We start from the raw sequence: 17,462 nt of genomic DNA, 5'->3' as shown, positions 1-17,462 counted from the left end.
CCTGCTTATTCATTGTACACATGATTGTATTCCATATCTTTTGGGAGGGAAAGAGAAAACATAGAAGTATTTTTTTTCTTTTTACATAAAAAAGTTAATTGGAAGTGAAAAACTCACACCATTGGCTTCAGTCAGTTATTGTGTGAACGTTCCACTGTGCAAGTGTCTGATCATAGCTCTGCTAATACTAACCTGCCATACATGTCCTCCTATTCCAGCCATGAGCCACTAGTTAGCACCACCTGTACCTTGACCTACAACTATCCCTAGTATTCTAGCCCTAGGTTACCATACAGCTTTGCAAATGCACCTCTATTGACTTGACCTGTGAAAACCTGTTCTTATTTCAGTCCTGGTTCTCACACAGGGTTGTTGTCTATCTTGTTATTTCTAGGATTGCCCTCATTTTAATGGACCATTACACATCCCGCAAACCTCACCGTAAAAATACCCACCAAAAAGACAATTCAGTCTCATTTTCCTGTCATTTCCAAAATGTACAAATGGTTGTAAAACCTCAGAAACAGAGAAGCCTCTAGTGTTCACATCTGCTTTTGTTTGTAAATTCCACACTTCGTATGTATTTCAAGGCTTGCAGTAACCAGTGGGGAAAAGTGCAGAGCTATTGTCGGTGTTTGTGTTTTATGTACCCATTTACAGAGACATAACTGATGTCAATTTCCCTGTTGAAAACACTGTGGGAATAGGCTGATGTGACAGAATACCTGCTTCAGGGGCAGAGGGAACTGGTGGTGGGTTTTCTTTTGCTGACTGGATTGTTGGTCATGGTGCTTGTGAATTTGCGGGGAGTCGGCTCTGTCATCGAAACCAAATCTTTCTGGAATGTTTTTGCTGGCAGCCATGCAGTGTATGTCAGGGAAGGTGCTGATATCTAGCATAGTAAGTGGGCGATTAAACCAAGATGGAGTGTTCAGTGTCTTAGCAGCCTAATATTTTGTACAATATTCATTTCAACAAAGTCCTTTCAAGTACTGAATATCTTTCAAGTAAAGGACACATGAATAAATACTTTGTAATGAATTAACTTCAGGTCTAAAGTGGCCTTTGAACCAGGCCATAGATAGAGCTTTCTGATTGACAGTCCATGATCTCATACACATGTCACTAATAATGCCCAGTAAATGCACACTCATTCTGTTATATAAAGTCCATTTCATAACAGTACTAAAATACTCTATGCTGTGCACTACATGGTAATAATTATTACACCTCTTGGGTGGTTAAAGTCATTTGGCCTCAGCCTCTTGCCTACAGCACTTCCAGAGACATGTTATAATCACCTGGAAATGTGCTGCCTGTTGTGTCCTATTGCTTAAGTAGTTGGGTGTCTCAGTTACAGGCATTAGGAAAATATCTTCCCAGCATGTGTGATAAGTTGTTAGAATAATACAGCTCATAAAGGTGCAGCTCAGTGAAAGACACTCATTTTTGGGGCCATGTTTTGCTCTTCTGTGTCTTTCACTCTTCCCCAGTCCCTGTCAGGAAGAACTATCTCCTTATACTCAGTTCAGTGCACCACAGGCAAAGACTAATGGTAGCAGGAGCTGTAGGAGAGTGAATTTACAGTCATGGGGCTGGTTGAGATGAACCAGGTTGTAAACTGAACAGATAACTATAAGTAGGGTTTGTGTTTTAACTGCTCTTCTGCTTATCGGGGCTGCCACATGTGTGATGGACGAAGTCACTCCTGCCTCAGGAAGGTTAATTTCATATCCTCAGTAAAGTTGTAACAGATTCTCTCTCTTCCTCAAATATTATTATTCATTATTTGTATTGAAATAGTATCTAGGATCCCCTGTGATGGACCAGGGCCCACTGTGCTGTATAAGCACAGAACAAATGTATACTGTACAGTTCTTTAAAAAGTAATGGTCTTAAAGTCCTGTGGGATAAAATGGTCAGAGAAGCAGTCTGAAGTAAAATCAAAGCTTTTACAGTATCTAAAACAATTACTGTGTCCCCTTTCTCTGAGGGAGGAATCGCTAGAAGCTTGACTCAATGGGTGGGTTGCAGGAGAGCTCTGAGGGAAGATACAATTTTTCTGGCATTGCTAATCGTTAAAAATCTCTACCCGCAAGTGTTTATTACTACGGCTGTCAAGTGATTAAAAAAATTGTGATTAATAGCGTGATTAAAAATATTAATCGTGATTAATCACATGATTAAGCACACTGTTAATAATAGAATACCATTTATTTAAATAGTTCTGGATATTTTCTACATTTTCAAATGTATTGATTTTAGTTACAACACAGAATACAAACTGTACAGTGCTCACTTTATATTATTTTTATTACAAATATTTGCACTGTAAAAACAAGTAATAGTATTTTTGAATTCACCTAATACAAGTACTGTAGTGCAATCTCTTTATCATGAAAGTTGAACTTACAAATGTAGAATTATATACACAAAAATAACTGCACTCAAAAATAAAACAATGTAAAATTTTAGAGCCTACAAATCCACTCAGTCCTACTTCTTGTTCAGCCAATCACTCAAACAAGTTTATTTACATTTGCAGGAGATAATGCTGCCCGCTTCTTGTTTACAATGTTACCTGAAAGTGAGAACTGGTATTTGTAATATATAGTGAGCACTGTACACTTTGTATTCTGTGTTGTAATTGAAATCAAAATATTTGAAAATGTAGAAAAACATCCACAGATATTTAATAAATTTCAGTTGGCATTCTATTTTTTAACAGTGTGATTAATCGCAATTAATTTTTTGAGTTAATCGCGTGAGTTAACTGCAATTAATCAACAGCCCTATTTATTACTGAAATGGAAGTTGGGGATTACTGGAAAATATTTATTTGTTTAACCAAACAATATTAGCCTCCAATTTCCCCCACTAACTCAAAGGCAGGCTAGGTTTTCCCTTTTGCAGCTTTGTGCTATTCCTAGATTTCACCCTGACAAAGAGCACGAGGAGGGGATTTTGGCAGAATGGAGAAATACGATAGTGACTTTTGGGTCTAGAAACATTCAGCTTGGGGATGGAATATTTATTTCCCCAAAAGTAAGTTAAATGATTTGAAAAGTAAAAGCAACTGCATACCTTTAGGAGGAGAGCTGAGCGAATAATTCCCAGCAAAGGGGTGATCTGATGAGTTGTGTGTCTTTTTTTGCTTATGGAATATTGTGAACAGATTGTAACTTTCTTACATGTATTTGTTTGTTTTGGAATTATTTGCCAATTTATTTTTTTTCAACGTTGACTTCTTTATTCCAAATGTGTTTTGTTGCTTGGTTGTGATTTGTTAAAATTTATTAATCGACAGCCCTATTTATTACTGAAATGGGGGGAGGGATAGTTCAGTGGATTGAGCATTGGCCTACTAAACCCAGGGTTGTGAGTTCAGGCCTTGAGGGGGCCATTTAGGGATCTGGGGCAAAAAATCTGTCTGGGGATTGGTCCTGCTTTGAGCAGAGGGTTGCACTAGATGACCTCCTGAGTTCCCTTCCAACCCTGATATTCTATGATTCTATGAAAATCACATTGCACACCAGCACAAGCTTAAACATCAGGTTTTTGTTATGAGTGCTTGCAGAAAGCCAATTTAAATTTTGCATTGTGTGAGCATTCAGACATGAGCTTCAGAGATTCCCTTGCTGAGAGCAGATATGCTAGTGGATCTGATTGCATGAATATTTGTGGAAACAACACAGAGGGCACAAATGGGTTTAAAAAAAATCCTTCAAATGAATATTTGTGGAAACATTTGGCCTACATACCATGGTGATTAGCAGCTTACAAATATCTAGATAGAATAGAATAGACTATTTGCCCAGCTCTATTTATGACAGGGGATGCAGATTTGTACTCATACCAGAGAGTCAGTGAAGCTGCTGTATTAGGGGATTACAAAGTGAAACTGAAATGACAAAAGGGTATGGGAGTTCTATGTTGGGAATACTTGCAGGATCAGGCCCTAAGTTTTTTCCCAGAACGATAATGAAAGTGTAACTAAAGCTTCTAGACAGCAACTTAAATCTCTCCCTTCCCCAGCAAACTCCTTCTCTCCCCAAAACAGCCATTTTAGACCACCGGTCTCACCGGCTTTCTCCCCAGAGATCTCATTCTAGCAGGTAATATGTCTCGAAGGCCAGGCCATGTGTAATTAGAGCAGCTTTGGAATGCTGTGAACTGTCATATAAAAATGATTCAGAGAAGAATTGCTTTCCAAAACCAGTTAACGCCTGGCTTAAAATAGATCTGACGGGTCATTCTTTTGGCTGCCAAAGCCAGCACAGAAATTCTTGTTCATTTTTTCCACCTCCACTGTTGTCACCACCATTCTCCTCTTCTTCACCCAAGTTCCATTTATTTTATGGCAAGACACATTGCATTTTTCAGTGTGATATTAACTTTTTTCAGTGATATCCTCTAGTTTCCCAGGCAACCAAACAGTTACACCATCAAGATCATGAGTTTTAAATACAGAGTGTGAAGGCAGTAGGGGGTGGGGATAAATGCTCTCTCCCTCTGCCATTAGCGGAGCCAAGGAATCTGAACGTTCATCTCCCTGGGTTGGCTTGTAGAAGATGGTCTTCATTTAGAGATGAAGTGCCTACATATTTCAAATCTCGGAAATGGTAGCTATTATATTTCTGTTCGTCACGCAGGGCAAAAGCCTGGAACTAGGGTGCAGCTGGACTGGTCAAGCTGCACGCTAAAGCTGTCTCTGGGAGTAGATGAAAGGAGTCTTTACCACCTTCCCTTGTCAGCTGTGGAGTGGGAATGGAGCCACTCTGAACTCATTATTCTAGCCCTAGAGCAGTAGTAATACCCAAACAGCCAATATTCTCCCCCTTTGCAGGGACGTTAGGACCAGTGGGTGCACCAGCCATGATCCTCTTGCATGCTGGGGCACAGGGAGATGCTATACAATAGAATTCTGTTGTGCATGTGATTATGGACTTCCTATGTGCCCTGGGATCTACAAATCTTTCTCCTATCCCATGGGAGAAATGCACCAGACCCTACATCGCTTTAGATGAAGGGGCAAGGTCTGACACTACTGCATTTTCCTCTCCCTTTTGTGGATTCCCACAGAGAGCTGTAAAGCTTTCCTTGTAAATAAGTCAATCCAGGAGATAAGGGTCTGTGGTGACAGTGTAGGCAGAGCTGAAATCTCCAGAACCCCCTTGAGAAAAAATTAACTCTGTATAGCTCATTACAGACCATTACATATCTACAATACAGTAGAACCTCACTAAATCAGCACACTTGAGAACTCTAGGGCAAAAATGAAGGTCTCTCCCTGCTTCGCAGCAAAGATACCAAGGGCTGTTTGACTTCTAATGTTCGGAAAGATGAGGGTGAGAATAAATCCAATCTGGACTGTTAAACTAAGGTAACTTTTCAAAAACCTTTTCATTCTGGGTATTTCCCTGTCTGGGATTTAGGTTGTGTTTCCGGTTTATACAGCTGTCTTGCATAGTCATCTTGATGTGAGTGAATTTCCACAGTACCAATGTCTGTATAGAGTCAGTAGCCCAAGGCTTATGCAAATGGATCGTATTATACCAGGAACATTTGACCAAATTTTGTATCCAGTGACCACTGTCATCTAAGCATGCAGCTGAGTCTGCATACCAGCAGATGGATATCTTTCTGCTGTTATGTTTCCCATATCGCCTCCAAAGTGAAAATGGAGCTGAACTCACTGCAGCTGTTATTACAGAGCTGAAGCTAATGTGGAAAGAATTAGCAATTATCCATGGTAAATCTCATCCACAAAGTCAAAGATGTGTATAGTTTTTGGAAAAGGAGATGTGAAGAATAGGCTTGCAGTAATGAAAAGTGAAGATAATACCAATGCAAGGCTGTTGGAATCTAGTTCATTCAATTTCACAAAAAACACAGGCTAAGGGATCAGACAATCACCAGGTACTGTTCTCTTCAGTGGAGATGCAAAGGTCTGACTAATGTAATTGGACCATATTCAGTGCTTGTGTACATCTTGTGAAATCACAGTACTTGCACTAGGTTGGATGGGGTGTGAGTAAAGGTAGAGTCTGGCACATCATCTCTACAACTGGAAGACTTAGAATGGATGCAGCTAGAAGATGATTTCTTGTCTGTTTAGCCCTGTAACAGGGTCAGCTGCCTCCCAAGGACCCTCTGGTGGCCAGGAGTGGCTCTGTGGCACCTTCCCTCCGTGTCCCTTCTTCCTGGGCTCCTCAGTAAATTTCACACAGGCTTCTTTCTGTGCATACACCCCTTACTAAAGTCTGGGTTTATTAATATCACAGTTGAAAACAAAACTAAAGTCCACAAGGTCTGATTAAATTCACTGTTTTAAGCAGGCCACTCTAAGCCCTACCTGTCTGGGGTCTTGTTCCTCTAATGTCTCAAACTTGCCTGTAGGAGTCTGCTAATGCTTTGCAGCTTCCCCTGCCAGCTTCCTTCTTTATAAGGCCTAGCTGCCTCTCCTTCAGCCTACTTGAGTATCAGGTAATTGGTCACAGAGACACTGGACCCCACACCCTCTTAAAAGTGCAAGTCAACCTATGACAAGGCCCTACTTACAATCAGAAATCTCATGACCAATCAGATTTTCATAGCCAACATCCTTGTCATCAGTCAGCACCAATCCCGCTAGTAGTATTTGCACAATTGTCCAGAAAGAAGGAGAAAACCTCAGCAAGCAGATAAATAGGACACATGCTACTTGGCAAGCATATGGAGAGAGAATGATGCAATTAAGTAGAATCAAACTTAGCTTGACGAGAAGGTTGCTGGAAAAGCAGAAATCAGTGTAGCTGTACCCTTTGCATGTTGAGACAGTCCCTAGAGATCGAAGGAAAATTCTTGGTGTTATTTTAAACGTGTGTGTGCGAGAGAAACACTACATTACATTACAAACATTGAATCTATCTCCCCTTGTAAGTATTCTCACACTTCTTATCTAACTGTTTGTACTGGGCTAGCTTGATTATCACTTCAAAAGTTTTTTTCTTTTACTTAATTGGCCTCTCAGAGTTGGTAAGACAACTCCCACCTGTTCATGCTCTCTGTATGTGTGTATATATATCTCCTCAATATATCTTTTTGTGGATACAGACTAACACGGCTGTTACTCTGAAACTCCTCAATATATGTTTCACTCTATATGCATCCGAAGAAGTGGGCTGTAGTCCACGAAAGCTTATGCTCTAATAAATTTGTTAGTCTCTAACGTGCCACAAGTACTCCTGTTCTTTTTGCGGATACAGACTAACACGGCAGCTACTCTGAAACTACATTATTGGTGGCCTTTCAGGGTTGTGGATATCTGGGAAGCTGTTTATACTTTTCACCTAGTGAGGTGATGCAGGGACCCTGGTGAACAGCAGGAGGATGGGAAGACTGAGCAGAGCCCAGGAGGGGCTAGAGCTGAGCCCAGGGGAAGGGTAGGGCTTGAAGAAAGGTAGAAGAGACTCTGGAGAGAAGGGCTGTGCCCACCTTAAGGCTGGGACAGAAGCCTTTTATTTTGTGGTGTTTGGACTAAGACACCTTGGCAACCAAACCATGCTGATGGCTGAGAGTGCCATCATAAACAAGGGTGAATGCCGCTCCAAACTCGGCATGCTCTGGGACTGCACCCTGCTACAATATTGACATTGGTTGAGATTTTCAAACCGGCCTAGGGGATTTGGAGGCCCATGTTGCATATGGGATAATTGGGCCTCCAAATCCCCTAGTTAGCTTTGACAATTCCTAACTGCTATCTTTTTTTTATAGCTGTTTATACCATTTTTATTATGCACCTACTTATGGAGCATGTGACATTGCTTGTGTCAATCATTGTTAAATAAGAAGTTAATTTCTTATTTAGAAATATTGAACCTATTAAACTGAGATATTTTCCCCTAAATGTTTTACCTGAGCTCATTGGAACTGTATTTCTTGTAATTGACCTGCTTCAGTGCCAGCGTCCATCATTCTGCTATAGCTTGGTTTAGAAAAAGATTTACTATGTGCTTATTGCCATGACTATTTTATATGATACACTCCTGCTCATTACTTGAAATGATCATAACTTCAGGCCTCCCAAGCCTGCTTTCTGAAGCAGGAGACTCCTGAAAAGTAACATTTATCCTGCTGTCCCTCACGATCGCTCTGAGTTCCTGCCAGAGGGAGATTTGAAGTCCTGGCTCTGTGCTAGACTGCAGACATCACCAGACACCTGCTGTTCCCCCACTCAAGCCAAGGGTCTGAAGCTGTTCTGGCAAAGCCTGCTACTTTCTGGCATGCTGCTCCTCACCAGCCTGCTCCTCTGTTACAGATACCACTGCTCCTTACCTTGCCTCAAACACAAGGCCAGAGGCGGGGAGCCAGCCAGTGGTCACAGTCTTCAGGAGCACGCCTCACTCTAACATAAAAGTACTCTTCTGATCAGTGCGCAGCTCAGGCCACATGTTCCAGCTGGAACATGGAGCACCGAGAGTCTGTGGGAAAGGAGAGGACCAGCACGGGAGGGAAGGGATCCTAACAAAAGCAGGGACGGCAGAAGACAGGGAGAAGTTACTGGGCAACGTAAGTGTGGGCAGAGACATATGTGAGCAGAGAGACAATTTGATTTGAGGGAGAGAAAAGAAGAAATCACTAGGAGTTAGAGGACAAATGGGGAAAAAATAACAGAGGAAGACCAGGGGAAAGGAAGAAAGGTCTTTAGTCTAGAAAAAGGGAAGAGGATTAATTTTTCGGGAAAAGAGACAGAAGAGAAAACGAAGGAGAAACCAGACAGAAAGGAGGAAGCTGAACACTGAATGAATTGAAGATAGTAATGGAGGAAGAGAATAAAGACATTTAAATGAGAGAGAAAAAGCAGTAAAAGTAGTCCACAACTTTTCTGTACTCTTACCCCCCCCCCTCCCCCGCCGTTTTTTTGTGTGTTCCCCTGGCAAACAGTCCACAGCTTCATATATTTTTGGGAAGAGGGATTACAAAATATCTTGGCTGTGGAGGTTTAAGTCCACTGCTTCCAAATCTTACAGTTGGTCATATATTTGTAAAATAACATACCATAGCAGGTGTGTGCAATTAGAAACAAGGGTTTTCCAGATATGGGTGATTGCTGATTTGCTAAGCAATAAATATTGACTTTTCCTTATCCTGCTGCACAGAATCTAATTCTAAACTGCATAATTCTATAGCATTTGAAAACTACATTTTGGGTACTCCTCTTATGCTTTTTTATCTGTTAATATTACTAAATGAAAGGCCATTCATCTAATAGGCTATTTTTAAAAATTGACAAATTTTTCAGATAACCAGTTTTGAATGGAAATGTAATTAAAAGCAAAATTGTCCTGTTGCCTTGAGTATTTAGCACTCCAGCTTTGTACGTACTCTGGTGGACAAGGCCACACTACAATTCAAAACTTATTGAATGCCAGCCTTCTGTTGCTTGGGCAATCCTCTGGGGTGGAGTGGCTGGGTGCCCGTAGCCTCCCTCTCCCCCCACACATTCTTGGGCATCTGGGTGAGGAGGATATGGAACTTGGGGAGGAGGGCAGGCAGTTATACAGCGGGTGTAGCGGCGGTCTGTGCTCCTCTTGCCTTTCCTGCAGCGCCGCCAGATGCCTGAGCATGTCGGTTTGCTCCCCCATTAGCCTCAGCATTGCATCCTGTCTCCTCTCAATGTACTCCTCCCTCCTCTCATCGCGTTCATTTAACATTTCCTGGACTCTGCCATTGTTTGCCTCCACGCATTCTGCTAAGCTCTTTCAGGACGGGAGGACTGCATGAGCTCTGAGAACATCTTGTCACGAGTGCATTTTTTTGGCCTTCTAATCTGCGCTAGCCTCTGGGATGGAGATGATAGGGGGAGTGTAGAAACATTTGTAGCTGCGGGAGGGAAAAAAAGGGAGAGTAGTATTTTAAAAGATACATTTTAGAAAACAAAGGGAAGACTATTTCACACAGAATCAAGCGATTCACATTACAAGCACATGTGGTTTTGCTACAAGGTCGCATTTTGCCTCTTATATTGAGTGCCTGCCAGTTTGGTGTGAGACATCACATACACTCAGCTGGATAACAAAATTCGGCTTGCGGGCAGCCATGTTACTAAGCCAAAGGGTTTCGGTTTCTTCAACCTTCATAACATGTGGGAACAGTTTCAAACAGCAGCGCTGTCCTTTCCCATACCAAGCAAAGCCCATTGAGTTGGCCATTTTAAAGGAGGGGCTGCGGCTTCAGGTGAATGTGCAGCACAATCCATTCCCCCCCCCCCATTCTCTAGAATGATCGCTTCTCCCTTTTCCCCCCCCCCTCCCCCCCCCCCCCCAAACGTGGCTAGTATTGGGGAAGATCCTAGTCAGCCAAACATGACCAGCTCAGCATGAACGGGCCTACTACCACCGCATGGCTAACAGTGGGGATGATTTATTTTCAGCCAAAGGCAAACAGCCAAAGCCCGGGCCCATTCGCTGCAAGGTTTTGTTCTGCAATGATTCCAGACTACTTGATACTGGCTTGGCGTGGTAAATTAATCATTAAACACGCTTGCTTTTAAACCCTGTATTATATTTACAAAGGTACACTCTCACCAGAGGTGCCTTCTCTGGCTTCATGGTCCGGGAGCTCGCCTTGGGAGGGTATTGGCTCCAGGGTGATGAACAGTTCCTGACTGCCGGGGAGAAGGGATTCTCCACTTGCCTCCTATGTGCTATCCTCAACCACCTCCTCCTCCTCATCTTCAAACTCCTCATCCCTATTGCATAAGACTCCCCCCTTGCGAGTGTCCACGGACAGTGGTGGGGTAGTGGTAGGGGCCACCCCCAAAATTGCATGTAGCTCATCATAGAAGCGGCATGTATGGGGCTCTGACCCGGACCGACAGTTTGCATCCTTTGTTTTTTGGTAGGCTTGCCTCAGCTCCTTAACTTTCACACGGCACTGCTGTATGTTACTATTGTAGCATCTGTCCATCATGCCCTTAGAGATTTTGGCAAATATATTGGCATTTCATCTTTTGGAAGGGAGTTCTGCCTGCACGGATTCTTCTCCCCATACAGCGATCAGATCCAGTACCTCCCGTTCGGTCCATGCTGGAGCTCTTTTGCGATTCTGGGACTCCGTGGTCACCTGTGCTGATCAGCTCACCACGCTGGCCAAACAGGAAATGAAATTCAAAAGTTTGTGGGGCTTTTCCTGTCTACCTGGCCAGTGCATCTGAGTTGAGAGTGCTGTCCAGAGCGGTCACAATGGAGCACTCTGGGATAGCTCCCAGAGGCCAATACCATCGAATTGCATCCATACTACCCCAAATTTTGACCCAGCAAGCTTGATTTTAGCGCTAAACCCCTAGCCGGGGAGGACCACAGAAATCGATTTTAAGAGCCCTTTAAGTCAACAAAACAGGCTTGGTTGTGTGGTTGGGTGCAGAGTTAAATCGACCTAACGCTGCTAAATTCGACCTAAACTCATAGTGTAGACCAGGACTAGGATGAAACCTAATGTGTATGTGTTGGGGAGTAGATCATCCCACATCTGCAGGGTTCTTACATCTTCCTCAGAAGCATCTGGTACTGGCCATTGTCAAGATACTGGACTAGATGGACCTCGGGTCTGATCCAGTCTCGCAGTTCCTAATATTGCCATTTTGGTTTGTTTTTTTTCCCAGCACTCTAATGAGGAGATGCTATTTGTAGACCTGTTCTGGATTTTCTTTTAATAGTTTGACATCTCTATCTCAAACTTTCTCTTAAGCTTGCTCATCAGCTGATTGACTGTTGTGCCACTTCTTTGTTTTGATGCTGGTGTAGTGGACCAGAGTGATAGGGAACATCATGCTTTGTCTGTCAGTCTTGACTTGCATTCATCTTGGAAATAATAGTAGTTTTATTTTTCTATTTATATAGATCTCTGTGTGGCTTTCACAAGCTCTGGACCCTTTTTGAATGTAGAAGGAACTAGTGTCGACTTGCAGTGTGTGGTATTCAAGGGGAACACAGGCAGGGTCTTTTGAGAGCTCAGCAAGAAATTGTGAATCAAAGAGCAGACACCTGCAAATCCATGTCTCCCTTAGTCACTGCTGTGGTATAGTCGGATTAGGGACAGGAGGTGAGGAAGAGCCAACCCTCAGTTGCCTAGTAGCTATAGCCATTCAAAAATAGGACAACCATAACAAAGACAGGGTATAGTTTGCAGTCTGGTGAGGCAGGGAATGCCTATTCCTGGACCTTCTCTATATTACACGTGTGCCCACAAGCACACACATAGCAATACCTTTTCTATTTTTGAGGGCTACATCTTAAAGAGGAGCTCTTTATACAGTTGAAGCCACAGTTTAATGACAGCTTGAATTGCCAAGCTAAACCAGGAATGATTTTCAAGTACTTACTTATTTTTGTCACCAGCAGAAGGCTGATTGGGCCTTTCTTCAGGAATACTCCATTCTAGGATGATTTCAAGGAGCACTAAGGTGTCCTAAAGGTCAAGACAGACTGAGGTCTCAAGTCATTTATGGAGCAGATATAAAGGGCCACAGACTCAGAAAGCAAAGGCTAATGTGCACTTGTAAAAACATTCCTTTACACCTGGGCCCACGTTTGCACACGTAAGTGTGGAAACTAACTCAGTGCGAGCAGGATTGGGGCTCACGTTTCATAGTGTTCTTAAATTTTAAAAGGTGGTTAGGCTACATTGTCTTTCATTCCCATGGATGCTTTGGAAGCAGCCCATGATTTAAACACAATGAATAGTTTTCTTTGTTTTATAAAGGGAGCAGAAAATTAGTTTTTTTTTGTGGGTGGCCTGCGGTGGGGTGGGCTCGTTGACATACAGGAAGCCTAAGGCTTTATGTATATTGAATCTACCTGAGACTGCTCCTCAACTTCATTTTTTGATACAAGTATTGTGCAATCACTTGTTACATTTGTTGTTGCCAAGGAGACAGTGTGATGCCACTTTAAAAAAAGAAACAACAAATCTTAAATGTGTTGACTCCTCTGCTTTGTGTCTTCCTGTCTTGGAGAGACATAACCCTTTAAGAGAGGAAAATCTGATCATAAAGTACTTTTTTTCAACCGCATAGTAGCCTGTCAAAAAATGGACAGGAAGAACCAGGACAGGCGCTCGATAGGGCAGCAAGGGAAGGGATATAGTACTTATTGAGCAGGAAGATTTGGCCAATAAGAACGTAATAGCTGACCTGGTCAAGGAAAACAAGGATTCTTCTACAGAGATTTACAGGGATTTATACCAGCATGATGTGGAAAGACCAATGAGAAATAATGAGAGAATCCTTGGACTGGTGTTGCTGGATAATAGGCTAGAACTGCTGCGCATTATGGTGTGAACAGAATGTGTTCCAGGAAGTAAAATCTATCTGGTGTGCAGTAGTGTTGAGGAATCACAATACATGGAAGAGTTTTAACAAAAAAAGTGAAACTAAAAATAAACTTCTCCCTCATTCTTGTAAACATTGGTTTGCCCTATGGTGGGAAGGTGAGGTTGAAGAACCAGCACAATTCTTCTTCCTGGGCGTTTGGAGACTGGGGATGGTGGAGAGATTTGTGCTCATGTAGGAATGTTGTGATAAACTCCTTCAGGGGAACTTCACTGACAGACAAGATGATGTGAGGAAAGGCTCTTGGTTTTATGCAACTTGTTCCCCAGTGTGATAGATTCTTTATGGCTTCACACCTCCCACCAAATTATGGGGACTTCTACTTGGAGAAAGCCTCACAGGATAGATACCAAAGGATATTAAAAGGGGAATATCTCAACTGTAGGAATATTCTTAAAGGGGAAGGAGACTTTTTTTGCAGTATGTCATTTGCTAAAGTCCTCAGTGATGGACTATTTTTAAAAAGTAGAGGGCATTCTGATCCTTGTGGAATTGCTGAACTGAAAGCCTAAAATGTTATGATAAGGGGTGCCTTAAGTACAGGCTGAGATTCCAGTGACTAATTTCTTAAGGGTCCCCCAATAAACTAAAGCTAACTGTACTCTTCCCTTCCACAGAAATAGAAATAACCATATAATGTCATTTCGATGATATTCCTTGCTCTTGACTATTTTATCCAGATGAAGAAATAATGTACTCTTATTTCTTATAGCTACCCTACCCCTCCTGCTTACCTCAGCTCAGAATTAGGCCCAGGGTATATAGATCTTTGTTTTCAGTGCATTCTTGTATGTGGTGTTTGTTTGGAATCCGTGATGGTGACTTTAAATCATTCCAATTATATCATCCTTCATTTCAGGGGAAAACAGCCAAGGATGAGAAGGAAATGCGGACGTTGCAACTGAGGAGCCTACAGTATTTGGAACGATACATCTATCTGATCCTGTTCAATGCCTACCTGCATCTGGAGAAGAAGGACTCTTGGCAGAGGCCATTCAGTGTCTGGATGCGTGAGGTAAGAATTCTCCCAGCCCCCACAGTTAGCACTGTGGAAGTGAAATCAACTGCATTGAGTGTGTGTTAATGGGGCCTACACTCAATCCTGCATTTGTGTTGGTGAGGAAATGATGACTGGCTCAGGCAGCTGATTTTTCTGATTACCAGTGTATTCATGACCAAAGTTTTCACCAGAGCAGTATTTCATAAACCTGTTATTCTCTCATGTTTGCAATGGACCTCAGAAATGGCTCATCTTTGTATATCGGGTTTACATGCTAGCTCATCCACAAAGCAAATTCAGTTTGGCTGAATGCTGAAAAACTGTTGCCTGGAAGGGGACTGGCAATTTCTGAATATGGAAAAAGACCCACTTGACTTACTGTATAGACTAGGTGCAGACCAATAGAAGACCTCTCTCCAGTCCTTTCTCTTGGTCCACTTCAACCAAATAAAGAAGCCAAATGATATAATTTAAAACCTGTTTCAAATGTATTGCTAGTGACACAATTGCTTTATCAGATAGTATCAGCAATACACAATCCCAGTATACAGCAGCACATATTGGTCCTTATCTGGATAGAAATTGTTAATGTAAATGGAAAAACCTTTTAGGCACATGGGAGGTAAGCTTCCTATCTGAGCTAGTGAAGTGTATACTTGAAAAACTTCCATGAGAATGTATGCCCCAGCGTGTGGGTGCTTAGTTGAATTTATCCAAACCTTTGGTCCCTTAGTGTTCACCCTTTCCCCACAATAGTTCCTGGTCAGCTGTGCCTTCTACTCCAACTGCAGAAGTAGTCCTGCCATGGCAGGCGAGAAGGGGCAGGGATGATAGGGTGAGTGTAAGGACCTCCCCCAATTTCCTCCCTTTAAGAAACTTTATGAAAACCTCACAAACATGTATGTACTTTGGGTACATTCATTTCAAGGGATTGTGGTGATGGTTTGGACCTTGGGTGGGTTTTTTTGTTTTTTTGTTTTGTTTTTTTGGGGGGGAGAGGGGGCATTGAGTTTTTTATTTTTAACCGAATCCTGCTTTGAGGTTCCAATGACTAGTACTACAGATAATAAAGTAATCCTGCCATTTGTGATAAAATTACCCACAAGAGCAACTCTTTATTTGTTACTTGTGTTTTTCACATTCATCCAGGGCCTCATTTCTACTTCCTCATTGTCAACAATTGCTCACAGCTACTAGCTCTTCACCTTGCCTCCACTCAGAGTTTTCACAGAAAGAAACACAGACCTCCTAGAAACTGTTCACTTGCAGTCACATGTTGCTGTAAATCCAGAATGGGTTGTTGCGATTGCAGTCCTGGATTTATTCTCATGGAAAACGGCTGTTTTCTTCTGTTGAGCCATGGTTCACAGGATGTCCAGATTAGTATCTGAATGAGCACTTGTGTTATGATGGCCAATGCTGTGTCACATCATTTGCATCGTCATGTCTCAACGCAGTGATAGGGTGATACAATATGATCATGTCATGATTCCTCAAATAGCTTTTGGGCTCTGCAATTATCCTGTAGCATAGGCACACGGGGTGTGGGACTAGCCATGAATCTGAGGATGGATGGTAACTCAAACACATGAGCCATGACCAAAGAAAAAAACTCAAACCCTTTCAAGAAAGTTGTAGACATTTCAGCTGGTATATACAAGTCCCATTTCTTTTGGCCATACAGAATCCTGCTGTGAGCCTGAATGTTTGGTATTGTTTAGTGTGCTGATAAGATGGCAAGTGGCCCTTTTTATGGAAATTTCCTAATTTTAAATTGAATCTCCCAAGCACTGCTGCTGCCTCAATTTCCCTCATTCAAACAGGAGGCTTAGGGGCCTCCTAACTATTTTGTCTTCAGTCATGTTTAAAACTACTGACTACCTATTTAAATAGCAACATTTTGGGGTTGAAGGAGATCTTGCAGCCCATCTAGTTCTCCACCTAACTGTCTGCTTTGCTGCCCTGTAATCATAGAATATCAGGGTTGGAAGGGACATCAGGAGATCGTCTAGTCCAACCCCCTGCTCGAGGCAGGACCAATCTCCAGACAGATCTTTACCCCAGTTCCCTAAATGGCCCCCTCAAGGATTGAACTCACAATCCTGGGTTTAGTAGGCCAATGCTCAAACCACTGAGCTATTTCCTCCCCCCCCCCCATGCCGGTTTCACTTTCACTCTCACTCCTGTTTTGAATGTTCCCAGTTACATCCTCTGTTCCTCTCTCTGATTGTATCTGTCCTACATACTAAGAATTCCTGAACTCCCACAAGTCCCTGCCTTTTTTTTATCTACAGTTCATGCCCTCTTTTTTGGAGTCACCCTGTGATACAGTCCAACCTGTGATGCATCCCACACTTCAATTTAAACCTGAATTAGATTAACTGAACCCTATTCTGGGCAGCTGGCACCGTTTGCATTGTTAGAAAAACGGAAGGCAATTATGGTTTGGCAGTGCATGGATTCCCTGAAATTTCCCTTCTTTACTCCTCTCGCCTCCAGGTTATAGCCAGTTCACTGTCCTTCTAGACAAATAGGAGAGGATGGCATTCATTTTAGTACACATCAGCATCATGCTTTGATCAGTCAGAAGTCACTGCTGAGTGATGCTAGTTACCCCCCTCCCTGCCATCATCCTATCTGAGATGAAGTGCATCACAGCATTCGCAAGCTCAGATCTATGTGAGAAAGTTGTGCCAATTTATTGAAGGTGTGATTTTTTTTTTTTAACTGATTTAGTTAAACTGGTACAAAAGGCTATGTGCCTAGGGTTACCATACGTCCGTTTTTTCCCGGACATGTCCGGCTTTTCGGCAATCAAACCCCTGTCCAGGGGGAATTGCCAAAAAGCCGAACATGTCTGGGAAAATGCCGGCCGGGCACTTCCCCTCCCACGGCTGCTCTGCTCCTCCCCTGACTCTTCGGCTCTGTTTGAGCCGAGCTGCCCGAGTGTTATGGGCTTCAGGCAGCCCCCTTGCCTCCGGACCCCAGCCGCCGGCCGGACACTTTCCCTCCCGGGCTCCGGCGGCGCAGGGTCCGGAGGCATGGGGGCTGCCCAAAGCCGGTAGCGCTGCGGCAGCTCTACTCCTCCCC

The 17,462-nt window shown here is 42.8% G+C and overlaps 1 protein-coding gene across 3 annotated transcripts in view; it reads left to right on the top strand.

Moving 5' to 3' along the window:
* The window catches only part of PALD1 (phosphatase domain containing paladin 1), a 187,857-nt gene that overhangs the window by 151,298 nt on the left and 19,097 nt on the right, over positions 1 to 17,462 (top strand). For all 3 annotated transcript variants that reach the window (XM_034775850.1, XM_034775851.1, XM_034775849.1), the window contains exon 19: positions 14,232 to 14,387. In XM_034775850.1, coding sequence (XP_034631741.1) covers positions 14,232 to 14,387 — 156 coding nt within the window. The remainder of the gene's footprint in view (positions 1 to 14,231; positions 14,388 to 17,462) is intronic.

Source organism: Trachemys scripta, chromosome 7, assembly GCF_013100865.1.
Source record: "Trachemys scripta elegans isolate TJP31775 chromosome 7, CAS_Tse_1.0, whole genome shotgun sequence".
NCBI lineage: Eukaryota > Metazoa > Chordata > Testudines > Emydidae > Trachemys > Trachemys scripta.
This window is presented reverse-complemented; position numbering and strand designations above follow the sequence as displayed.